The sequence below is a fragment of the Miniopterus natalensis genome, chromosome 6 (assembly GCF_054644295.1).
Source record: "Miniopterus natalensis isolate mMinNat1 chromosome 6, mMinNat1.hap1, whole genome shotgun sequence".
NCBI classification, from domain to species: domain Eukaryota; kingdom Metazoa; phylum Chordata; class Mammalia; order Chiroptera; family Miniopteridae; genus Miniopterus; species Miniopterus natalensis.
The window spans coordinates 47,595,307-47,622,002 of record NC_142086.1 but is presented as its reverse complement, the minus strand read 5'-3'; the positions used below and the strand labels follow the sequence as shown (position 1 = coordinate 47,622,002).

The 26,696-nt window shown below is 37.6% G+C and overlaps 2 protein-coding genes across 10 annotated transcripts; one reads left to right on the top strand and one right to left on the bottom strand.

Annotated features, from left to right (window-relative positions):
• Window positions 1–509: 509 nt before the first annotated feature.
• On the bottom strand, window positions 510–20,918 carry PIGX (phosphatidylinositol glycan anchor biosynthesis class X). 3 transcript variants are annotated; one of them, XM_016200125.2, is made up of 6 exons: window positions 20,683–20,835; window positions 18,378–18,441; window positions 13,645–13,786; window positions 6,233–6,446; window positions 4,645–4,745; window positions 510–1,926 (listed from the first exon to the last, which is right to left on the bottom strand). In XM_016200125.2, the coding sequence occupies exons 4-6, from the start codon at window positions 6,438–6,440 to the stop codon at window positions 1,783–1,785; spliced, it is 453 nt and encodes a 150-aa protein (XP_016055611.2). In that variant the 5' UTR covers window positions 6,441–6,446; window positions 13,645–13,786; window positions 18,378–18,441; window positions 20,683–20,835; the 3' UTR covers window positions 510–1,782. The 3 variants fall into 3 exon arrangements, with proteins under 3 accessions (XP_016055611.2, XP_087674340.1, XP_087674341.1); XM_087818214.1 differs by lacking the exon at window positions 18,378–18,441 and having other exon boundaries at window positions 20,683–20,918; XM_087818215.1 differs by lacking the exons at window positions 13,645–13,786; window positions 18,378–18,441; window positions 20,683–20,835 and adding an exon at window positions 9,808–10,051.
• On the top strand, window positions 20,793–26,138 carry CEP19 (centrosomal protein 19). 7 transcript variants are annotated; one of them, XM_087818217.1, is made up of 4 exons: window positions 20,793–20,925; window positions 22,886–22,994; window positions 23,997–24,193; window positions 24,824–26,138. In XM_087818217.1, exons 3-4 carry the CDS (start codon window positions 24,064–24,066, stop codon window positions 25,183–25,185), a joined length of 492 nt encoding a protein of 163 aa, XP_087674343.1. In that variant the 5' UTR covers window positions 20,793–20,925; window positions 22,886–22,994; window positions 23,997–24,063; the 3' UTR covers window positions 25,186–26,138. The 7 variants fall into 7 exon arrangements, with proteins under 7 accessions (XP_087674343.1, XP_016055493.1, XP_016055497.1 ...); XM_087818218.1 differs by lacking the exon at window positions 20,793–20,925 and adding an exon at window positions 21,114–21,204; XM_016200007.2 differs by lacking the exon at window positions 22,886–22,994.
• Window positions 26,139–26,696: the final 558 nt, after the last annotated feature.

Genomic DNA, 26,696 nt, shown 5'->3' with positions numbered 1-26,696 from the left:
AATTCATTTCAATGCCATTATATTAATTCCACTGCAAAAGAAATGCTTGTAAAACATGGATTTCTTTCTCACAAGAAAACACTAAACAAATATAAAACTAGACTGGGTTGAAATTTTAGTCATTTAAAGATTTCTAACATTTCTGCTTTATGGCACTGGGTTGCCTTTTTCAATACTTAAATTCTCAAACACATCTTCAAAAAGTAATGTTATGACTAGTCAAGCCATATATGTCAAATTATAAAAGATTTATTCCCATAAAAACACCAGAATGTTTTATGAAATTAAGCAGATATAGCATATAAAAATGTATATCACATCCCATTACTCTATTTAAAACAAACAATGCCAACATACCCCAGTTTATTGGCTTCTATTTTGGAACATGTGTGTCCTAAATAAATTGCCCTAAATAAATATAAGGGCATGTTTGCCCTTTTATTTTTTAATTAGCTTATGGCACTTACTTTATTTTCTATTTTTTTCCCAAAGAAAAATAAATCAAGACCTTTTCCAAAAACAAAATCAGCAATGTTATTTTTAATACAGACATGGTACAGAATGTTTCATTAAAGAAGGGGAGAGGTTCTAGTTAAATAAAATTTAAAGCTCTTATTTTCCCCAAAATAAAATTACTAAATTAATGTCTCAAAAGAAAACATAACATAGTAAAAGCTTTAAATCACACCATTATTCACCACAGGACTTAAGATTTACCAATTATATTCTCCATCACTTTGGCAAAAGGATGAACTTTTTAAAACAGTTTATAAACCTAACATAGCAAAGACTGTATACATCTCCATATTGTACTTTTTATATACAAGAATAAAACACTAATGTCAAGTGTCTTGTATGCACTAAGAATAGCACAAATTAGTCATAATTAAACTTAATGCAGAAGCTGATGTGAGGAGTAAAATGTAGAAATGTAACACATGTATGTACAGAATGCTGAGACTGTCTTAAAAAACTTTATGTACGTAACAATATACTGTATGACTTTAAACTTTTTCACATAGTTGTGTTTATTAATACAGCCTTTTGGTTCTAAATCAAGATCTTTTATTTTTTAAAAATCACCTGAAGATACAAAACACATTTTTTGTAAATGTACAACTTAATAAAATATACTCGTTCCGAACTGTCTTCCTGACAAATTCAGTACTAAATCAGAATTAAATCTTAGTGCTTAGTTTCATCAAGCCCTTTGACAATGCATATGTTCAAAAGCAATATAAATTATAAAGGGAGAATGGAAATGTTTTAAAGAATAATCAACTTTGATTTTAATATTTTCTTAGCTGTTCTTAATGATTTTCTTTGAAACTCTAAATGACTTCACTATTCTCATAAAAATAAGATTTAAATAAACTCATTCATCCAAATTATTTTATTCTTATTTATAATGATTCTCTCAATTTTTAGCTTAAATTGAAATGTTTCTATTTACAAACTGACAATAATTTGTCTCTAATACATAAAGTACTTATTTTTGTAACCCAAATGAAGATAAAGTGACTTCCCACAAAATAATAATTTAACAGAATTAAGTTTCCTCTACTGGCACTAGATGCTTGAAGATTATCAAAGGTCTACATAACAGAACACTAAATTTTGGAATTAGTTGAGAATGATCCAAAATTTCCTCCAGTAAACATAATTGAGCCAGTAAACAAAATGAAGACAAGACAAAAGTAATGACAATTCTAGAAGAATACTTCTAGTCACAAATGATTAGGTCTTATTTAGGTTTATGGAAAGCATTTAATTGCATAAAACTTATAGGGGAAAATGGCCATATTTGAAAACAGCCACAAGGATCAAAGTAGAACACAGGATGGTAATAAGCAGAGTCACAGAACATACTAAAGAAGTATGTATAGTCAGTCCCACTGGAACCTGCAGAGTCACATTCTTATATACCTACGGAGAGAGATGGAGAGAGAAGTTAGAGACATTTAAAATGCATGTTCTAAGTCATTTCTTTATTTTTAATTTTTTCTTTAAATATCTTTTAGCCAATTCTACACTACCTGTATCATTATTGTTTGAATGATTCTTTTGGATTGAACATTTCATTTAATGTAATAAAATCAGACTCAATTCCCACAATAATTCTTAAATTCTCATTAGTTTTGACTTTTTCTACCTTTTACATAGAATTGAGTATATTCTTTTTTAAAAATGCAGGCTAGCCCAGTCAGTGTGCCTCAGTTGGTTGAGCGCCATCCCATGTTCCAAAAGGTTGCCAGTTTGATTCTGGGTCAGTGCACATGCCCAGGTTATGGGCTCCATCCCCAGTAGGGGGCGTGCAGGAGGCAGCCAATCGATGTTTCTATCTCTTTCCCCATCTCCCTTCCTCTCTCTCTAAAAAAATCAATTGAAACTTTTTTTAAGTCAATTGGTTTTACAAAAAAACAACAACACACCAGCTATATCCCAATGTCACTTCTGTGATCAATTTAACATTTACACCCTCTTACTATGTTTCATATTAGAATACAGAATTCTAAGTTGAAGCCCTGAAGGAAAAATATTAAAACAAAAATAAAACTAAAGTATCCATTCATTCCTATTTTTTGTTTGTTTTGTTAATAGTCACCTGAGGATATTTTTTTGCATTAATTTTTAGAGAGAGTGGAAGGGAGGGGGAAAGACAGAGAGAGAGAAACATCAATATGAGAGAGACAGATCAACTGGTTGCCTCTCACATGAGCCCTGACTGAGGCCGGGGATCCAGCCTGCAACCTAGGTATGTGCCCTTGACCGTCCCTTCAGTCCATAGGCCAAACCTGCCAGGCCATTCATTCCTGTTTGCTCTTTCTCTCCCTAAACAGTTTTTAAAAGTTTGTTTTTCACAAATTACACAATTGAATGTGTCCTTTACTGTTAACACAACATCAAATTAATTGTGATAATGACTAAATGCAAAAGTACTCCTATGTTCAACCTGGTTTCTATTTTCTATTTGGTTTTGAAGCTAAAGGGTTCAATTAGAAACTTTGGGAAATTTTATGGTTTAAAAATAAGTTTTTAAAAACATTAAAATTTGATAATTTGGGGATATTTTTATTTTTGGCTTCTTTTTATGAATAACTGGATTATAATTTCACATCCAAAAAAGATTATGTTACCAATACAATCTGTAACAAAGTGCTATCTGAAAATTATCTTTCAAAATACGGCATCTTAAACAAAGAAGCCTTGGTATGAATCACCACCTTAGTAATGGTCACCTAGAACACAAAGTAAAGGGAAAAAAAATCAAACTGCTTAAGCATGATCTCTTATTTCAAGTTACATGATCTTAAAGAGAATTGAATTCAAAATATTTTTAATGAGGTAATTACTTATTTTATAGCCATGCACACTACCAATTTTTTAAATCAATAAATCATAAACAAACACTAATCATACTCTTCATTCACATAAGAAAATCAAATGCAATTCTCCAAATGTACAGTATTTTAGAGTTTGAAAAAAATTAAGGTAACATGTGTGATATTGTGATTTATAATAATAAGACATACATATTTGGTTTTCATTCCCCTTTCCGGCTCAAAGCTCCCCAAACTATTGGAATTTCCTAAATGTTGAAAGTGAGCATGGTGTCTTTTATGTTGGTGAAGTAACTTTTGAAAAGCACCTAAGGATGAGAGCTGCTTACCAATGGAACTAACCATGTGATGAGAGGATTGGAACTTTCAGTCCCGCCCCCAAACCTCCAAGAAGGGGAGAGGGACGGAGGTGTTGTAAAAAGACTTAACCACTCTGAAGAGAGGAAAGAAGTAGACTATGTTAACTAAAGAAGGTAAGAAGAAAACTGTAGACTTCTTAGACAAAACTAGTGTTAATGAAGTATTAATACTTACCTAATTTAATAACTAAAAACAAGTTGGGAGGTCAAAACTATAAAAATGGCCTGAAACAGTCTAGATTTAGATATATAATAGCAATACAACTATCCAAAAACTATCACAGTTGAAATCATACTACTTTTGAGTTTTATTTTCCTTTTTTTTTATTTATTCTGTATATTATAATGAAGTTAACTAATCTATTTTGTTCAAAAATTAGTAAGAAGTTTTAAATAGTCTGGCTGGCATGGCTCAGTGGTTGAACATTGACCATGATCCAGAGGATCAAGGTTTAGTTCCAGTTAGGGCACATGTCCCGGTTGCAGTTTCAGGCTAGGTCCCCAGTAGGGGGAGTGCAGGAGGCAACGGATCAATGACTCTCTCATCACTGATGTTTCTCTCTCTCCTTCTCCCTTCCTCTCTCTGAAATCAATAAAAACATGTTTTTTAAAAAATTCTAAATAAAATAAAGTTTTAACCAGATGGACATACCACTGTTTTTCTTAGCCATTTCACACCTTTAGCCTATCAGCTATACTTAAGCTCTGGACCAATGAGGCATGGGACTAACACTAAATCTCCAGCCCCTAAATTAAGTGATTCTATGACTATATATAAAGGAGGAACCACTGTTGCCATCTGCAGCAAAGAAATAACACTAAAGACAAACAAAAACACAGCTTTCTATGGTAAAATATAAAATTCTAATCCCTTAAATGTGGCAGAAACATTATAGAATTTTAAATGAGGCAGCAAGATCTAAAAACATAAAATATTAACTTACTGATTTATATTTCATATTGTTCCATTGGCAAATATCCTTATTCTTCAAAGTACAAGGAGCTGCCACTTTTGACTGAGCCCAGCATTTCAAAATTGGAAACTCTGAGAAAAAGTGGTAGAAGATCATATCACAAAACCTGTATCTGGACTCTGGACTAGAGGTTAGGCCAATCTGTCATGTTGGGATATGAATATTCAAACATTTTATTACACAATGTACATGATTTAGATTCATCTATCGCATGTTTTATTTTAACAGTCTGAAATTTTATGAAATTTTATAATTTTATGAAATTATAAAAACTGTGCTTGACTTAATAAATCCCATTATACTAGGGGCCACTTTTTGAATATTTTAATTTTTTTCTTGAAGAATAACATATATTTAGAACAGTGAACAGGTCCTAAGCATACAACTCAATAAATTTTCAAGTGTAAACAAACCCATATGAAGAACACTCGGACCAAAAACCAAACAATACCAGAACCCCAGATGCTCTCTGAGGAGGGGACACATTTTCAAACTTTATTTAGGATAAGTCAATACCATTAACAGAAACAGAAAACTAGGTTGGATGAACAAAGCTAACAAAGTTGAACGCTTCTTTATTTTTTTCACCATGATATATATGATGGCAGCAAATGTATGGATTAAAAACTTCTATCTACCAATCTTTAGTAACAGTGCTACTAACTTTTGCCAACATTCTAAACAGCCCAAAGTTGGAGACACAAAGAACCAAAATCTGAAAGGGGTTTCTTAAATTAAAGTCTTGATTCTAGGAAAACTGAAAATGGTGAAAGCATAGTTTTTTAAATTTACTCAAATCCACACATAAAAACAGAACACTACACACACCACCAAAAACTCACGGACTACATTTATAGCAAAACTAGGTGACAAAGCACCCCTTAAACACCAAATACATGAAAGTGAAAACAAAACACCAACACCTGTAAGTACTGTAATATCAGCATGAATCAACAGAAAACAGCAAAGGGGCAGTGAGGCCCAATGGCTGAAAAAAGAAACGCACCAGACACTATACATCTACTCATAAAAAAACACAGCACTACCTATAGGAAGCAAACCTGAATCTGATCACACCCCTGGAGCCAGCTGCCAATTTCCAGGAAATAAAAAGGTCAGATAAACTGCATGAGCACTATCGCCAAAACCCCAACTCTGAGAAAAATTGTAAATGGGCGAGACTAAGCTATAGTAACTAAGAACGCCCACTTGGGTGACAAAAGTATAAAGGAATATAAGGAAGTGATTAAATGTCAGGATAGTGGGTTTAGTCTTAGGAGAAAGGCAGAGGCTATGCTTGAGACACGATACTCGGAGCTGCTGCTAGGGTGGCTGGCAAAGCACTATTTCTTGACCTGGGTGGTAGTTATAAGGGCATTTGCCTTATAATTCACTAAACTATGTTTGTGAAGTTTTTCTGTATCTATGCTTTATTTTACAATAAAAAAGTTAAAAAGAAAAGAAAAAAGAAATATGCTTGTTATTATCCCTTGACTTCAGACCTGCCACCATACCCTTATTTTTTTTTCAACCCTCAGAAAAGTTGTGCAACCCTCACCTTGGTCACAATACATCAGTAAATCAGGGTTATTGACCACAATAAAGGTTTCTCCATCTTTACTATGTGGCCGATGATAGCGGTAGTGCACAGGCAAAAAAGCTTGGAAACAATCAATGCACTGTGAATCTTGTCTGGCATAAATGAGAACTTCAGATTCCTTGGACAAATAGTTGGGAGCTTCTATATTAAAATTTTCTGAAACCATCACTGCCTATAAAAAAGAAAACAAATATTAATCCAAGAGAAAAAATGAATAAGGAAGATTTAAAAAACAAAAATAAAACCAGAAGACTGCTATACAGGTGAAAAGAAATTTCAAATTCATCTCCCTTATAAACAATTTCCATTCTCCATCCATCCTCAAGTTAAGAAAACACAGATGTGATCTGTGTTTAATAAAAGTTTGTTTACTAAAAGTAAACTGAGGAAATTATACTGAGATGCAAAATTTTCCCATAAAAATTATTTCTATGTAATCTCCCTATCAACCTTTCTTTAGGTGATAAAACAGGTAACAAGGAAAGAGAAATTTTGTGAATAAATGTAGCACTGTTCAGTAAGTATGAAAACTATGACAAAAACAGTTAACCCAGTATTGGGTAAAAACGATTGGTATCATTCTGGTAATTTCCTGTTCTTCAGAGAAGCAAGATGGTAGTGAGATAGATCACTGTGATCAGGAAGTCAAAGCAAAGGTCAGCACTCTTTCTATACTGGGTATAAAAAGGTAATGTGAAAACTGGCAAATGATTTCTTAAAAAAAGTAATATGGTAAAAACCATTTTAAACTAAGTATTCTACACCAGAAGTAAAAATGCACGTGGCAGAACTTAGTGCTAAGTTACAATATGCACATGTATATGCATTATGTATCCATATACATATACATATTGGTATATAAAACACACACACACACATATACATGTTGATTAACTCATTGGCAAAGGTCAAGGAATTATATAACTTTATGAATCATAAAGAAACTCAAGAGGTGATCAAATTAAACCACTGTCCCAATGAGGATATTTTTCAGGTATCCAGCCACTGTTTGATTACTTTCAACGACTGAGTTATTTCATGTTATCTACTATTAAAAGGTTATCTCTTTTCTGAGTAGAAAATTGATGCTCTGGCCTGTAACACTCACCAATTATCCTTGTTTACAATATCTGCAATACATCTGTTCCTTATTTCATAAGGGTCATCAAACATCAGAGGTCCTCAATCACACTGCCTCCACTACATTTTCTCCTCCCCAAAGAAATATTCACAGTTCTCTCCATTCCTCGTGACATGATTTCCAAATAATTCATCATATTAGTTACCTTTGGAAGTACTGAGGGACTACAGTAGCAATATGCCCTTCTTTAGCCAAAAACTGCATTAGCTTTTTAGCAGCCTTACTTCAGTGTGATATAGCTATAAATACATTCTTTTAAAAAAATTAATAGACTTTATTTTTTGGAGCAGTTTTAGGCTTACAGAAAAAAACAAGCAGAAAATACAGGCCCTCCATATACCTTCCTCACCCTCCACACACCCTCACACAATTTTCCTATTATTAACATAAGTGTAGTACAGCGATTTTCAAATGGTGAACAAGAATTTTTAAAACATGCAATACCTGATTATTTAGTCAGGACCATTAACCTCTTTTCACCTAGATAGTCAAATAAAAAAATGACGACAACACAACAATAGCCATCTGGTATGAATGAATCGAAATTATACCTGTTTTTTTGTAGAAATTTTAGTAATTAATTTATGTGTGCCATGAGATAAAAATGGTTGAAAATCATTGCTGGTGTAGTACATTTGTTACATCTGATAAACCAATAGTGATACATTATTATTAACTAGAGTCTGTAGTTTTAAAGTTAGGGTTCATTCTTTATTTTGTACATTCTATGGATTTTGACAAATATAAAATGACATGTGTCCACCATTAAAGTATCATACAGAATATTTTTCATTTAAACTTTTTGCAGAAAACTTTAAGTCCCATCCTATTTTTTCAAGTAATTAACTTTTAATCAATTAAATGTTGGGCTTTAGATTTATGTCTGTTAAATTTTATCTTTCTGGCTAAAGTCCATTTTTTCCTAGACTGTTGATACTTAATTGAAATCCCATTCTGTCAACCAGTAGTTATGTAACATTTATGAATTTAACTATGTCTTCTGTATTTTTATATAAGGATAAAAATGTTAGCCAGGAAGGTAAAGAGCAAAGTCCTACAGAATATTACAAGACCTTCTGCTAGAAATTTTATTTTTTACTACTATTTTTTAAGCTTTTGTTTTGTTTTTAATATGTTTTTACTGATTTCAGGGAGAGGAAGGGAGAGGGAGAGAGAGACAGACAGAAACATCAATGACAAGAGAGTCATTGATCAGCTGTCTCCTGCATGCCCCACACACGGATCGAGTCCAAACCTGGGCATGTGACCTGATCACACAGGTCGATGCTCAGCCGCTGAGCCATGCCAGCTGGGCTATTTTTTATTATTATTGGTTTTAGAGAGGGGGGAAGGGAGAGAGAAAAATAGAAACATCAATGTGAGAGAGATACATCAATCGGCTAACTCCCATACATGCCCCAACTGGAGATGGAACCCGAAACCTGGGTATGTGTCCTGACTGGGAATCAAACCACGATTTTCTGCATCACAGGTCAATGCTCAACTGCTGAGCCACACCGGCCAGAGCTAGAAATTTTTTGTAATTGATTTTTTTTTTAAATGTTATTATTGTTTAAAATATTACAGATGTCCCTTTTTCTCCCCAATGACCCATTCCACCCCATTCCTTCCCCCTCCCCAGTCCCTCTGTAATCGATTTTAGAGAGACAGGAAGAAGAAGAGAGAGGGGGAGGAGGGAGAGAGCGGAAGGAGGGGAGAGAAACACTAATTTGTCATTCCACTTATTTATTCATTTCTTGGTTGATTCCTGTATGTGCCCTGACTGAAGATAGAACCTGCAACCTTGGAGTATCAGGACAACACTTTAATCAATTGAACTACCCAACCAGGGCCTAGAAATTTTTTAATGAACTCTTTTTGTGTACAACTAGATACAAATCAAAATAACACAGCCCAACTTTTTCTATCTTGTCAACAAGGATGTATATATGACCTGATATTAATAAAGGTATCTTTCTTTGAGTATTTACTATTGCCAAGTATTTCACAAAATAGCTTATATACATTATCTCTAACTTTCACAAGAATCTTATCAGGTATGAACTGTTAGCTCTGCTTTGTGTGTTACATTCCATTGAACTGGCTCCAACTCCTAGTGACCCTCTGAGTGAATGATGTCCACAATGTCCTATCCTTAACAGCCCTGCTCAACTCCTGTAGAGTCATGCCTAGGGCTTCTTTTATGGAGTAAATCCATCTCATATTTGCCCTTTCTCTTTTCCTGCTGCCTTAATACTTTCCCCAGCATTGTTGTCTTTTCCAAAGAACCCTGAGTTCTCAGTATGGGCCCAAAGTAGGGCAGCTTGAGTGTTGTCATTTATGCCTCCAGCGATGTTTCAGGCTTAATTTGCTCTAGGACCCACTTGTTTACCTTTTAGGAAGTCCAGGGTATCTGTAGAGCTCTCCTCCAGCAACGTATTTCAAATGAATCAATTTTCTCCCCATCAGCCTTCGTCGTCCAACTTTTGCATCCATACATAGTACTGGGAGTATGAGGGTGTGGATGATCTTAGTCTTGGCCTCTAATGATAACATCTTTGCTCTTGGTGATCCTTCCTAATTCTTCCATTGCTGCCAAGCCTCAGCCTCGTGATTTTTTTTTTTTTTTAATATATCTTTATTGATTTCAGAGAGAGGAAAGGAGAGGGCGAGAGAGAGAAACATCAATGATGAGAGAGTCATTGATCGGCTGCCTCATGCACGTCCCGACTGGGGATCGAGCCCACAACCCGGGCATGTGCCCTGACTGGGAATTGAAGCTTGATTTCCTGGATCCCAGGTCAACGCTCAACCACTGAGATGCTCGGCTGGGCTCCTCTTGATTTTTCTTTTTTTTTTTTTTTTAAATATATCTTTATTGATTTCAGAGAGAGGAAAGGAGAGGGAGAGAGAGAGATAGAAACATCAATGGTGAGAAAGTCATTGATCGAGCCCACAACCCAGGCATGTGCCCTGACCGGGAATCGAACCCTGATCACCTGGATCCTAGGTCGACCCTCAACCGCTGAGCCACGCCCAGCCGGGCTCCTCTTGATTTCTTGACTGCAGTTTCCATTTGAATTAATGACTGAACCAAGGTAAGCAAAAGCTTAACAATTTCAATGTCTTCACTGTCTATGTTAAAGTTGTGTATCTCTTCTGTAGTCAATTCCCAGTCAGGGCACATACCTAGGTTGAGGGTTCGTCCCTGGTCAGGTCCCATATGGGAGGCAACCCATCAATGTTTCTCCCATATCGATGCTCCTCTCTCTCTCTCTCACCTTCCCCTTCCTCTCTCTCTAAAATCAATAAAAACATATCCTCAGGTGAGGATTAAAAAATAGTAAAATAAAATTCATATACAGATTATAATCTCATGAACTAAGACATAAGACAGTGGTTCCCAATTTTCTTAATAAGAATCACCAGAGTCATTAAAAGTAGATTTTGAGGTCCAATCTAGAACTTCTGAATTAAGACTTCCCAGGAAGACAATAAACTGCAGAAGAAGTACCCCCAGGTGATTCTTTTTTTATTATTGATTTTAGAGAGAGGAAGGGAAAGGGAGAGAAACATCGACTGGTTGCCTCCCATATGCACCCCGACCAGGGTAACTTGCAACCTGGGTATGTGACCCTGACCAGAAATCAAACCCAAAACCCTTTGGTGCATGGGAAGATGCTCAACCAACTAGTCACACTGGCCAGGGCCTCCCAGGGATTCTTATTAAAGTTAGGGAAGCTCTTAACTAAGGAGTAAGATTCATTTCTTGGCTCTTCTTTCAGTTACCTAAGTGATCCTAGATAAGGTTGGCCTCTTTGTGCTTCCTTATCTGTAAAATGGAAATACTTCTTCCAGGGTTGTTATAAAGATTAATATATGTAGCCCGGCCGGGAGTGGCTCAGCGGTTGAGCATCGACCTAGGATCCAGGCGATTGGGGTTCGATTCCCGGGCACATGCCCCGGTTGTGGGCTCGATCAATGACTCTCTCATCATTGATGTTTCTGTCTCTCTCTCTCCCTCTCCTTTTCTCTCTCTGAAATCAATAAAGATATATTTAAAAAAAAAAAAAGATTAATATATGTAAAGGCCTGGCCAGCATGGCTCAGAGGTTGACCATCAACCTAGGACTCAGGCGATCACAGTTTGATTCCCAGTCAGGGCACATGCCCGGGCTGCAGGCTTGATCCCCAGTGTGGTGCATGCAGGAGGCAGCTGACCAATGACTCTCTCTCATCATTGGTGTTTCTCTCTCTCTCTCTCCCCCTCTCCCTTCCTCTCTCTGAAATCAATAAAGATATATTTTAAAATATATACACACACACACACACACACACACACACACACACACATATGTAAAGGATGTAGGACATAATCTTTCTTTAATGCTTAATTTTACCTTGTTTTTTTTTTCTACTTTTACTTTTATTAGTATTTATTTTAATGTTGAATTTACTCCTGGGCTGTAAGTTTTTTGTTTTGTTTTGTTTGGTTTGGTTGTGTGTTTTTTAATATGTCTTTATTAATTTCAGAGAGAGGAAGGGAAAGGGAGAGAGAGAGAAACATCAATGATGAGAGAGTCATTGATCAGCTACATCCTGCACACCCCATACTAGGGATCGAGCCCACAACCCAGGTATGTGCCCAGACTGGGAATTGAACCTCAATCTCCTGGATCATAGGTCGATGCTCATCCGCTGAACCACGCCAGCCAGGCCTGGGCCATAGGTTTTGTTTCTTCAGTTTCTTCTGGGATATCTTTTTCTTTGTACAACCTCCTCTTCTGCTTTAGGAACAATCTGCTTTTTCAGTAACGATCATCTCAGTGTGGCAGGGAGAGCTCATGTGTGGGTTAATCCATTCTTAAACTCTGTTAAGTTCTACACCGCATTTTGGGAGCTTTGTTCACCTAGACGTGCTCAATGACCAGAGAATCTACATCTAAACCCTTAAGTTCAGCATTGCTCTCTGCATTTTTAAGCATTTGCAGCAGAAATTCAGCAGTTTTTGAGCCACGGACTCCGTATCCAGACCAACTGTTTCGCCTGGGCACACCTATCAACTCCACCATTGTAGCATTGGAATGGCACACATTGCTTCTATAAAGTGACACCCCTGAGATACCTGGTGGCTTTTCAAATACCCATACCCTTGGTGATCTAGACAGTTTCACGAGTGTTCTTAAAGTGAATGCAAAGATTTGAGCCTTGTGATTTGCATGATTTTGTGGGGTTTTCTGGGTCAAGTGAATAGTGAACCATTTTCAGAGGTCACCTCTGACGAATAAAGATCCAATAAAAACTAATTTCCTTTCCTCCCATACTCAAATTATACAGATGTTGGGGTATGTCTCTCTAATTTAACAAAGCTGCTGTTGAAGCAGTATTTATTAATCACTAATCTTCTTAAACATATATATAATTTTCTTAGTCACTAAACTAGGAACCATCCTGCCAAAAGGATTTAATTAGCTCAGTTTAGTTGGCTTACTACTGACAAGTATGACAAGTATCACTCACTTATTAAACAATACTCCTAGACTGCCCTGGCCGGTGCTGCCCAGTGGTTAGGGCGCTGGCCTGCGGGTTCAATTCCCAAGCAAGGGCATGTACCTGGGCTGCAGGTTCAATCCTCATCCTCAGTCAGCCCGAGGAGGAGGCAACCTATCAATGTCTCTCTCTCACATGGATATTTCTCTTTCTCTCCCTCTGTCCCTCCTTCTGTCCCTCCCATTCTCTTTAAAAAAAAACAATGGAGCCCTAGCAGGTTTGGCTCAGTGGTTAGAGTGTCGGCCCAAGGACCGAAGGGTCCCAGGTTCAGTTCCAGCCAAGGGCATGTGCATTGGTTGTAGGCTCCATCCTCAGCCCCAGTTGGGGCGCGTGCAGGAGGCAACCAATCAATCTCTCTCTCACATTGTTGTTTCTCTCCCCCCCCCCCCTTCCACTCTCTCTGAAAAGCAATGGAAAAAATATCTTCAGCTAAGGATTTTATTTTTTTAATTTTTAAAAATCAATGGAAAAACTATCCTTGAGTGAGGATTAACAACAAAAAAACACCAAAAAAACGCAGCAATACTCCTAATACTATCTAAAAATTGTTACTTTATACACTTTTACAAAATACATAAAAAATACTACAGTGTTTTCTTGCATACTGTTTTGCCTTAATCCAAATTATAACACCTCTAAAAATATTTCTCTAAAAAAAAAAATCTTCTAATAGTTGTACCTCTGTTATGTTTCTCTCTCTTAATGAAGCCAGCTCATATGGATCCACAAAAAGTCCTGTTGGGATGTACTGTTTAATTAAGAGTCGGCAGGTCTGTAAGTCCTCAATGCTTTCTCCAAATTTCACTTTTGTTAAAAGGTCTCTGTAAGACAAATTTTATAGTTAAAGTAAATCTCTTCATTCAGTTGTTAATGAGATAACATTACATTCAAATTAGTAAAAACACTATATTGCAAAAGATTATAAAGAGACTAAAGTCAAGTGAAATATTTATGTCATGTCAGAACCACCCATTAGATCTTTCATAAATTCATGTCACAAACTATAGTATTATATTAGCGCAATGATTTTCAACCAGTGTGCCACAAGAGGCATATCACTGTGCTGTAAAAATTTTTAAAACATACAGTGCCTGGGCTACCTGTTTGGGGTCCCTCTCGCTGTGGCAGGAGCTTTTGTCTCTCCTTCAATAAACTTTTGCTTTCGCTCAAACAAACAAACAAACAAACAAACAAACAAACATGCAATACCTGACTACTTAGTCAGGGGCACTGACCTCTTTTCCCTTAGACTGTCAAATAAAAAAATAACAACAGCCATCACAAAAATAGACATCCAGTGTGAATGAATCAAAATTACAGCGATATTTTTTTGTCAGATCAACAAAAAATATATATTTTGGTGTGCCACAGAATTTTAGTAATTGGTTTATGTGTGCCATGAGATGGAAAAGGTTGAAAATAGCTGTATTAGTGTGAAAACAGACAAAGATCAATGGAAAGGAATAGAGTCAAAAAATAGACACTCACATATTTTCAATTAAGATGCCTATATAATTTGATGGCGGAAAGGATAGTCTTTTCAAAAAATGGTACTGAAACAACAAGATATCTATTTAGAAAAAAAATGAACCTTGACGTCCACCTCATATCATATACAAAAATTATTTTGAAATAAGACTATAAACCTAAATGTATAATTGTCCCAGCTTTCTGTCTGGAGGTACATTTTGGACCAAGTACAGCGGATGAGATCCAAAGCACAGCACAACAGTTTTGCTTAGGTGAGAAAATAGAGATAAAAGTTAAGGAAAGCTGGCGTGGCTAGAAGTCATAGCACTATGTTCCAGAGAGGAGGAAACGATGTAGAAAGAGCTCTAGAAATCTGAACCGGGGAGTCCCCTTGAGTTTTTATTGAATACTAAGATAAGCATGAGTAAGGTGTAACTCCACGAGAAGGGCAGAGAATGACCAAGGAATGAAAAGATGAGAAATTCTAAAATTTCACACAAAGTAGGGAGACATTTGCATTCCAACCAACTAAAACATAGAAATCCCAATGGGGATACCAATCAGAGCTTTCAGTTGAAATCCCAATAGGATAAAGCCTTAGTAGCTAAATTAGTCTTGCAGTAATGGCCACTTTTAACTGTAGACCTATACAAAAAAAGGTTAAAAAGATCAATTTGACAAATAAGTAACTTAAAACTGCTAACAGAAAAAATAAGCCCAACACCCTTTAAAAGGAGATGAAGCTCAGCCAGCATGGCTCAGCAATTGAGCATAGACCTATGATCCAGGAGATCAAGGTTCAATTCCAGGTCAGGGCACATGCCCGGGTTCAAGCCAGATCCCCAGCAGGGGGCATGCAAGAGACAGCCAATCAATGACTCTCTCTCATCACTGATGTTTCTGTCTCTCTCTCCCTCTCCCTTCCTCTCTCTGAAATCCATAAAATATATTAAGAAAATTAAAATTTAAAAAAATAAAAGGTGAAATCCACACACTCAAAAATGTTCACATCTACAACATTCACAATATTCAGCATTCAATCAAAAGCTACAAACATGCAAAGAAGCAGGAAAGGTGACCAATAACCAAGAAAAAAATCATTCATAGAAACAATCATAGAAATGACAGAACAAAATTAGCAAAGGACATTAAGTCATTATAAATATACCTAATATGTTCAAGAATTTAAAGAAAACATGAATGAATGTTATGAGGGAAAGAGAATAAATATATATATGTATATATATATAAAAAACTGAATGCAACTTCAAGAAATGTAAAACACAATTTCTGGAATAAAAACTATCCAGATATGCTCTAAAGCAATTAGACATTGGAGAAGAAAAGATCAGTCACTTGGAGATACAGCAATAGAAACTATTCAAACTGAAGCCCACTGAGGGAAAAAGAACGGGGGGAGACAAGTTTCAGAGATCTTTTAACAATATCAAATAGAGAATATCAAAAGAGAGAGAAAGAGAAAGAAAGATAGAGAGAATGAGGGGGGGAACCCCAGGAAAAAGAGGAGAAAATGTAACAGAAAGAAAATTTGAATTTTAAGATTATGTAATGGCTGAAATTTTTCTGATTTTCATTAAAATTATAAACTTGTAAATCCAAGAAGCTCAACAAATACCAAGCAGGATCAATGCACACAAAAACACAGCAAGGCATATTATTATCCAGTCACTGAAAAAAAAAATTTTTAAGCAGTCAGAGAAAAAGGAGCATTATATAGAAACAAAGGTAAGAATATACCAGAAGACAATGGAACAATGTATGTAAAGCATTAAAAGAAAAAAGCTGTCAATTTAGAATTATATATCCAGGAAGTATAGGAAGTATATATAATAAAGATTAAGACAGACACAAACTAAGAGAATTTATCACTGCAATAAATGGTACAGGAAGTTCTTCAGGCAGAAATAAAAATGGTATCAGATGGAAACTTGGAACTATAAGAAAGAAAGAAGAGCAAATGGTAAATACATGGGTGAACATAAAAACCTTTTTCTCTCATTTTTTAATTGTTTAAAAATATCATTGATAGAGAAACTGGAACCTTGTGCACTGTTGGTGGGAGTATAAAATTGTGCAGGGGCTATTGAAAACAGTATGACAGACAATTCCGTAAGAAATTAATACGGATGAAACTTGAGGACATTACACTATGTGAAATAAGCCAGTCACAGATACTGTATAATTCCAATTATATGAGGTACCTAGAATAGTCAAATTCATAGAGATAGAGAGTAGAAAGGTGGTTGCCAGAGGCTGGGAGAAGGGGGAATAGGAAGTGATTGTTTAAGAGGTATAGAGTTTTGCAAGATGAACAAAACTTGGTCGATGGTGGTGATGGTAACATAACAGTATAAATGGTTTTTTTTAACGTATCTTTATTGATTTCAGAGAGAGGAAGGTAGAGGGAGGGAGAGAGATAGAAACATCAATGATGAGAGAGTCACTGATTGGCTGCCCCCTGCGCGCCTCTAACCGGGAATCAAGCCCGAAACCTGGCATGTGCCCTGACAGGGAATCGAACCATGATCTCCTGGATCCTTAGCAGAGGCTCAACCGCTGAGCCACGCCCGGCCCGGCAGTGTAAATGTTCTTAATGCCAATAAAGTGTACAATTTAAAAAGGTTAGATGATAAATTTTATGTTACGGTTATTTTACCACAATTAAAATAAATAATGTAAAAAATACATGACTTTTTAAAATAAAAATAATAACAATATATGGTGGGGTTTACAACATAAGTACAATGTAAAGTTAATAAATATATGGCAATAAGAGCATAAAGGAAAGGAGAAGGAAATGAACTATTCTGACACAGGGTTATACATTATTCATGGTGTGAAATAATATTATTTGATGGTAGACTGTGATAAGTTAAAATTGCACACTGTAAACTCTAAAGGAAGCAATTAAAAAAAGAGAGTATAGCCCAGCCGGGCGTGGCTCAGCAGTTGAGCACCAACCTAGGATCCAGGAGACAGCGGTTCGATTCCTGGTCAGGGCACATGCCCAGGTTGCGGGCTCATTCCCCAGTAGGGGACATGCAGGAGGCAGCCGATCAATGACTCTCATCATTGATGTTTCTCTCTCTCTCTTTCCCTCTCCCTTCCTCTCTCTGAAATCAATAAAGATATATTAAAAAAAAAAAAAAAAGAGTATAGTTAATAAACTAAAAACAGAGACAAAACAAGATGCTTAAAAAATATTTACTTTATCCAAAATAAGGCAAGAAAAAAGATTATTTGGACCAAATACAAAAAACAAATACGAAAAAAGCAAGAAATAGTGATTTAGGGTGGTATAATATCTTAGTACTTGAGAACATAGCTTTGGAGTATGATAGTCCTAAATTAGAGCCAGAGCTCTACCACCCTACCCACTACCAAATTATTTAAATTCACTGAGCTCAACCTAACTCATCTGAAAAACAAGAAAGGTATCATCTATCTCACAACCACTGTGAAGATTAAATGGGATATTATATACACATAACTTCTAAACATATGGTAAATTATAAACATGTTTTCTCCAGTTATTTTAATCATTATTTTAAACTGTAACCACATTATAATAAATCTATCAGTTATGACTGGAAGAAAGCAATTGATTTTTTTTCCATTTTATCCATTTTCTTTTTTTTTCTTTTTTTAAATATATCTTTATTGACTTCAGGGAGAGGAAAAGAGAGGGAGAGACAGAGATAGAAACATCAATGATGAGAGAGTCATTGATCGGCTGCAGCCCACAACCCAGGCATGTGCCCTGACCGGGAATCGAACCCTGATCGCCTGGATCCCAGGTCGACGCTCAACCGCTGAGCCATGCCCGGCTGGGCCATTTTATCCATTTTCAACGATTGATTTTTTGCTCTAACTTACATGAAACAGTACTTTGGTGCAAGTAGAAGTCAACAGGCAACTTACCTGTGGAAACCATCTTTCAAAACTTCTTGCCTCAAAATAATTTCAGAACAAGTGGCCCTTATGCCTGTAGAACCAAAATATTTTATTTATTTACTTATTATTTATTTATTTATAAAAAAATGTCTTTATTGATTTCAGAGAGAGGAAGGGAAAGGGGGAGAGAAATAGAAACATCAATGATGAGAGAGTCATTGACTGGCTGCCTCCTGCCCGCCCTCTGCTGGGGATTGAGCTCCCAACCCAGGCCTTCACACTGACCAGAATCGAACCTCGATCTCCTGGATCATAGGTCGATGTTCAACCACTGAGCCGTGCTGGCCAGGCAAAAGATTTTTTTTAAAAATAAAACAAGCACTCATGAAAGAATACTTAAATAATTATAAAATAATTGTTTTAATAGGCTTTACTTGCTTGAAAAATCTAACCAACCTAAAAATAAACAAAACCTTTTAAAACTTAAGCAAGTTGAGCTACATCCACTTCTAGCATACCATGGGAATTAAGAACATTGAATTTGAAGTTAGACTGCCTATCTTCAAAATCCTGTCTATCATTTAATACCTGTGTGATTTTGCCCAAGAGAGTTTATTGCTCTGCTAGTTGTCATGAGAACTTAATATACATAAAAGTATTTAAAACAGGTCCTACCACATAGTGCCATAGAGGGTGGGGCTTACAGTACTCAAAAGTACTCGAACCACCCAGTTTATTCTTGTATTACTTATTATCGTATATTTGCCATACAAACAGCTGTAAACCTACTTTTGCCCCACCCTGTATATAAGTGCTTGTTATTAATATTACTTTATTCAGGTTATCCCAGGACACCAAAAAGAACAGAATGACTAAAAACAAGGCAGAAAATCTCAGGTTGTTTTTTTTCTATTATTTTTAGAGAGAGGAAGGAGTGGGGAGAAACATCGATTTGTTATTACACTTATTTATGCATTCATTGGTTGATTCTTGTATGTGCCCTGGCCAGGGATTGAATCCACAACCTTGGCATATCCAGACAATGCTCTAACAAACTGGGCACCAGGGCAAGATTTGCCTGACTTTTAAAGCCTCAGATATTGCCACTCTCCTAGCTATTTAAAGAAAGCCTTGTTTTGTAAAAACATATATAATCTTTTCCCAAACACATAACTTTGGCTATCTCTTGTACAAATCCAGATGTTTCTTCATCATGTTTAATTTTAATTGGGGTGGGGTGGGGAATGATATTAATTTAGGGAAAAAGGTCAGATTAACGGTTTAAATTATGTTGGGATATACACTAGAGTAGTAAATCACATTCATCTTGGGATAGTAGAAACGCTAATTTACACACAGTATTGCAAATACTAGACAGTTTATGATTTTTAAAGGAAAAATACCATTTTCAAAACGAATTTGTTGCATCTAAATTCAACTTCAATTTTTTTTCTCTGAAGTATCACTTTATTTGGTTATTGTGGTCTGTACTGGCTCTGGAAATTGACCCATTTAAATATAAAATGCCATTGCGGTAAGAGTCTAGAAATCACCAAATCCAGTTGTTTAAAATATCTTTTTGGCTTCATCATCTTTTCTGCATATAAACTCAGAAACCTAATACGTAAACACACAAAAAACAGAACGGCACTGACTGACAGATATTAGTATATCATTTTCCAGAAGGGAGAAACTCCCGTGGTTTGTTCTGACCTTCCTTTCCCTATCAAACGTTTTGGCTTCATCTAATTGTCATTACAGGAATCCGTCTTCCCCACCACGCTGAAAGGTCTAGGAGGGTTGGGGCTGTGGTTTTGGCTCAGGGCTGAATCCACAACACATAGCATAGCACTCCAGCCCACGGAACTGGGGCCCAAAGAAATCAATCAACTCGCTTGCCTAGACAACCCAATCCAGTCTATTATCAAAAACGTTTGTAAAACAAAACTAGCCGTCCTCTTCCCACGCCCCCAGAGTCTCTATATTCTGGATTGGGATTCTCACACCTCACAAGGGCTTTGCTGGCTTCTTGTTGGTAAGAAGTTTCGCGCATCCCCAAACGCTTCACGGCTGCATTTCCTTAACAATATTTTAGTAACAGTGTAGCCAGTCCTCCCTCGAAATAACAAAACCCGACTCTCTAGAGTCCAAAGAACTATGCGGAGGGGCGGGCGGGGGGAGAGGGAGAGAAGAGGAGGCACGTGCCCTTTGTTTTCAATCTCCTCCAGCTCACCCCGCAGCTGTACAGAGAAGATCACGGACTCCGAGCTGCCGCCCACCCACTCGGCCCTCAAATCCCGCCCTCACCCCCGCAGCCACGCCCCTCCTTTACCGGTGTCGGCGTGGGAGGCAGCGAGGGCGGTGGCGGACGTGCTGGTGAACCCAGCCGCCTCCCAGAGCAGCAGCCAGGCCACCGCCTGGACCACCGCGACTGCGGCCGGGGCAGCCAGGACGGCGGGGAACGTGCGCCGGCGAGGAGCGCGCCCGGTGAAATGCGGACGGAGGAGCCTGCATACGCTTCGCGCCGCTCCTAGAGAGCACTGCCACCGAGCCGGTCAGTGGGACGGAAGCCTGGGTGAGCGCACGCCTTCGGTCCCGCGGTTCCCCCAACTCCCCGCAGGCCCTGCCCCCGAAAGTTCCGGCGTCTCTGGAGGCTGCCGTCCGGGCCCTGGGATCGCTTCCTCGCTGCCCCGCCCTTCGCCGCCCTGGTTGGGGGCGGGGCGAGGAGAGGCGCATGCGCCGTGAGTGCACCTGCGCCGTTTCTGTGGGAACGGCCTCGTGCGCCCCTACGCGACCCTGACCCCCTCACGCTGGCTGCGGAGCCCGCTCGCCCAGCCTCCATCTTCACCTCCAGGTACTTGCGGATTCGGGCCTCCTTGCGGAGAGTTCACCCCATAGTCACGGCTGCGGGACTGTGGCCGCCGCCTCTTCCTGCACCACCAGGCCCCGCCCGGCCTCAAAGTCGAGTCAGGTGCTTCTCTGCGCGCTGCGGTTGGGTGGAAACACTCGCCTCACGGAGGTTTTCGATGATGGCCTGCAGGAGAAGATGCACTTTCTGTACTTCTTTAAGGGTGAAAAAGTCAACCTTTCACTAGTGGGGCCGTGAGTAGGAAAAGGATGGTCTCCGTCTGTTGGCAAAATCCGTACCCCCCAGGCGCCGTGGGGATGCTTAGCTCGGTTGTGGGAGCCACTGAGCCCCGAGGGGAAGGATTGCTGTCGGGAAGAAGAGTTGCGTGAGCTCTCCCATCTGTCTTCGCGAATTGAGTTGAATCCGTCAGTGGGCCGAGAGAGTATCCATTGCAGATTGGAGCAGAAGAGAGGTCTGTAGGACGGATGTCTCAGGAAAGAGGTCAGAAGATACGAAAACTGAAAATAGCAGTATACGCACGCTGTGAAGAACTGTGGAGATAAAATTTGGAAGAAACGCTTGAAAGAATTGAAGCTGGTTGCCTATGGAGAAGGGAAGGGAAAGGGACAGTAGTTATCTAGTATAAGCCTCGTAGAATTATTTTACATTTTAAACAGAATGCAAACATTACTATAGTAAAAATAAAACTTAAATAAAAGTCTGTAGTAAAAAAACTACATTACCGAGTATCAGTTGCATACATCCTTCATGAGTACAGCCATATGCTCAAGTGTGTAGAATTTATATTGTGCTTAGTAGGATCTCCTAGAAAGTTTACTAATACACCAAATTTTTAGTGAGGTGAACTAGGATTAGCAGTTGCTGTTGTTGTTTGTTGTTGTTGGAGGAGGAGGAAGAAGGGATCATTGCATTAGATCAAGGGCAAGAGCACAGAAATTTGAAGAAGCAGTTCTTTATATATTATTAATTGTCTAAGTAAAAATGCTTTTTACATCCAACAATAATGGGTGAATAATAGAGATTTTGGTATATCCTTAGGACAAACATTTGGCAGTCACATAAAATTTGCATTTTAGCGGAACATTTAATGACAAAAATCACATAGGTTGTTAAATTTAAAAGGCAGGAAATTGTATAATATAAAAAAACATACTATAGTTTTAAAAAGTAAAACTATGCCTAGAAAAAAAACTGGAAGGAGTCAAGGGTGATTATTTTATATATGTTTCCTCCTCCCCCGTCCCTTTACCTCCAGTTTTCTACAGTGAACATGTATTAAATAACTATGTTTCTATAGTGATTTGCTGACAGAACTGAGTTTATAAAGATATCATTTACTCCATGCTGCTTTACTTCCAGGTTCCTTGATATTTGCAAATTTTACTGGGAATAATATAGTCACATCTAAAGCGATCCCTGTAATTAAGTGTACTTTTGCATTGGGGCCAGGGGAGGGAAGTTACACAGCTACAAAATAGCTGTTGTGTTCCTTGTAACTAAAAAAAAATCATATAATGAGACAAATAAGTATAACTAAAAGACATGTAAACTTTATTGCCTTATATGTGTATAGGCTGATTCTGCATTAGAATTAGATGTGCCCTTTTTTTTTTTTTTTTTTTTTGGTTAATCCGCGCCTGAGGATATTTTTTCCATTGATTTTTAGAAAAAGTGGGAGGGGGACAGAGAAAGAAACATCGATGTGAGAGGGACACATCGATTGGCTGCCTCCCGAACACACCCTGACCCGGGCAGAGATGGAACCTGCAACCCAGGTATGTGCTCTTGACCAGGAATCAAACCCAAAACCCATAGGTGCAAGGGCTGATGCTCTGTCCACTGAGCCACACCAGCTAGGGCAAGGGTCTGTCTTTTTTATCAGGCTTTTAGGGTGTAAAAACATACAGGATGTACAGGGGCTGTCATATTTTAATACACTGAATTAAAAATGTACATACAGAATGCCTACTACAGGGATTGTGCTAGGATATTATGATAATCAGTGGATGTGTTCCCTGCCCTCATGGAGCATATAGAATGAAAAGGAAGATAAATGATTAAATAAGCAACTACAAAAACTTGATGAGTAAAATGATTGGGAAAATACAAGGGAAACATCTGGTGTGGTGAACCTCTCAAGACCTAATGTTTAAGGTTTAAAAAACTCTTAGTACCTTGACATAGAGGGTGCTTGTACATACTTGTTTAATTGGTAAATAAAAAAGATCCTGTAAGTCAGTTCTTGGGCTGACTCATGGATTCATATACAGTCTTTGATTAAGAATACAGTACAACCAAGCTGGCATGGCTCAGCAGTTGAGCGTCAACTTATGATCCAGGCATCACAGTTTGATTCCCACTCCAGGCACATGCCCGGGTTACAGGCTTGATCCCCAGTCAGGGGCTTGCAGGAGGCAGCCGATCAATGACACTCTCATTATTGATATTTCTCTCCTTCTTCTCCCTGAAATCAATAAAGACATATTTAAAACAAACAAAAAAAAAACCCACTGCATTAAGAGCTCCAAACTGAATGCATTTCCAGGCTCATGTGTAAACGTGCCTACACCCCTTAATAGGTCAGGGATCCAAAAGACTAAAGCTAACCCAGGGCCAAACTAAACTTTCAGGGTAACTCTTGAAATATTGAGATTGATAGGCTGAGCATTCATCTCTAAAACTAACCTAGGTCTGGACTACAGCCAAATCTGCTGGGGAGGAGGGATAGGAAGGAGTGTGATTTATCTAGCACTTAAATTTTTTTTCCCCTTTTGCAGGAAGTCATTATGTGACTAACACATTTTCATCAGATTTCCTCTGATTTACCCTGAAGTGTATGTGAGAATGATGTGCACTGCCAAGAAATGTGGAATTAGGTTCCAGCCTCCAGCTATTATCTTAATCTATGAGAATGAAATGAAGGGGAAAAGTCGCCAGCGCATCATGCCTGTCCGAAACTTTTCAAAGTTTTCAGGTACCTCATGTTTTGTCTTGCCTGCTATCTTAAATATTCTCTAAAACACTTAATAAAAACGATTTGAATCTTATGTAATGGTGTGAAAGGGTGTTCAGAGTTAAACAGACCTAGATTCAAATCATGTCTCTTATCAGGGTAGATGTGTGACCCTGGCTAAATTACTTAACTCTCAGTGAGCTTCAGTGTTCTAATCTGTAAAAGGAAATTGATAATCTCCACCCTTTCAGAATTGCTGTGTGGGTTAAATGAAATAGCATTATTCAATAATGTTAATTTCCTTCTTTCCCTCCAAATGTGTTTTTTTTTGTAGTCTTGATATTTTCCTAATACCAGCACTAACATGTAAAGGTGTAATACTGCTGCTTCTCGGACATTTTCTCCAGCTGAAAGTGTTTAACATCTCCTCAAAGTGATTTTAAGTTAATAAAATAAAAAATGCATCCCTCCTTCCTCTAGCACACTCGAAGCTCAATATAAAAAAATAGTTCTGCAGAATAATTTGTTCCACAAAAGCCACTTAGCTACTTGGCTATAATGGCAGATAATGCTGTCAGTAGTTTGTGATATACCAGTAGTTTGTGGTGTATAGGCTCTGTGTGGTATATAGTTTTGTTTCTTCCCTCCTAGATTGCAATAGAGCTGCTGAACAATTAAAGAATAATCCACGACACAAGAGTTACCTGGAACAAGTGTCCCTGAGACAGCTAGAGAAATTATTCAGTTTTTTACGAGGTTACTTGTGGGGCCAGAGTTTGGCCGAAACAATGGAACAAATTCGACGGGAAACAACCATTGATCCTGAGGAAGACCTGAACAAACTAGATGACAAGGAACTTGCCAAAAGGAAGAGCATCATGGATGAACTTTTTGAGAAAAATCAGAAGAAGAAGGATGACCCAAATTTTGTTTATGACATAGAAGTTGAGTTCCCACAGGATGAACAACTGCAGTCCTGTGGCTGGGACACAGAGTCAGCTGACGAGTTCTGAGATCAAAAACAAAACTTTCTTGGTCTAGCAGAAACTCCATGTTTATACAGAGAATGTAGATTAGTTCTAGAAAAATCTGTAAAGAACACTAAGTGTACATGTTGGGTCATATTTGGTGTTACTTTTCAAAACTAGGACCTATAAAGCATCTACTATGTAGATGCATGAGGAATATAGAGAAAACAGAATAGAGAAATCTGACTTTAATTAGCTTGTGAAAAGCTAATTAACAGTGTTAGGCAGCAAAAAGATTGAAGCCAAATGCTTAATAAAGGCAAAAAAGGGTCGGAGCCTAGATTACTGTAGAGTAGAATAGTTAGGGAAGACTGTCCTTTAGTGGCAAGATGGGACTTTGCCTGGCCCTTGAAGTGGCAGTATTTGAATAGAAGCTTACATAGGATTCCAGATGGGAGAAATTGGGCTAGGAGGGGGTAAAGCGATAGGACTTAGAAAGTTTTAATTGAGGGGCAGTAGGCAAATTATAGTTTGATAACATTGGCAGGCATATATGTTTACTGGGGGATTATCCTGTATGCATTGTCTTTACATATATTTAACTCTGTTTTATAAGTACTTAATTTTGGAATAGAAGAGTACCGCTGCACAATGCCCTACAGGGCTGCCAAGTGCATGTCGTTTGATGGACAGCAGGGGAATTCTGCCCCTCCAGTATCAGGAAATGTACACCAAAGACATTCGGAAACCCTGAACCTCTTCCCATATATAAGAAATTTGTTTGTAAAATGGGGAATCTACCCATAATAAATGAACAATAGGTACTGCCAGTCTAGGCCTATTTGTAAATTTGGATCTACAAAGAGAAGATTTTTGTTGAACAAGGTTATATGTGTACAGATACATCTTTCTTCTTATATTATTATTATTTTAATTGGTAGAAATCCTGTGTTTTCTGCAAGGAAATTAATATTCATTAAATAAAACTGTAAAAATTACTTATTCTTTCTACCTGTCCATTTCTACTCTCTTTACCATTAAAAGCCCCATTAAAGGGATCATTCTTATGGTGATATCATCAGGGACTAAAGATGGTCATGATTCATATGTATATTTGCCATAGGTAGCAAAAGAATTTTCAGAATTGGAGATTCTTTCATATCTACATAGTGTTCTATTGTATAGATGTAAATAATATATTTTAAAAGTTGACCTTAGGTTGTTCTCCCCTTTCACTATTACAAACAATACCACAGCAAATAACCTTGTACATTCTCTATTTTGCATGACTGTGAATAATCATAGAGGGGAATTGCTGGGCATGTGCATTCTAAATTTTTTTTTAATTTATCTTTATTGTTGAAAGTATTGCAAATGTCCCCTTTCCCCCCCATTGATCCCCTCTACCTTGTACCCCTCCCACCAGGCCTTCACCCCACTATTGTCTTTGTCCATGGGTTTGCATATATGCATATAAATTCTTATGTTAATCTCTCCCCACTCACTCCTGCCTTCTCAGATTCTTCAGTCTATTCCATGCTTCTTTGTCTCTGGAT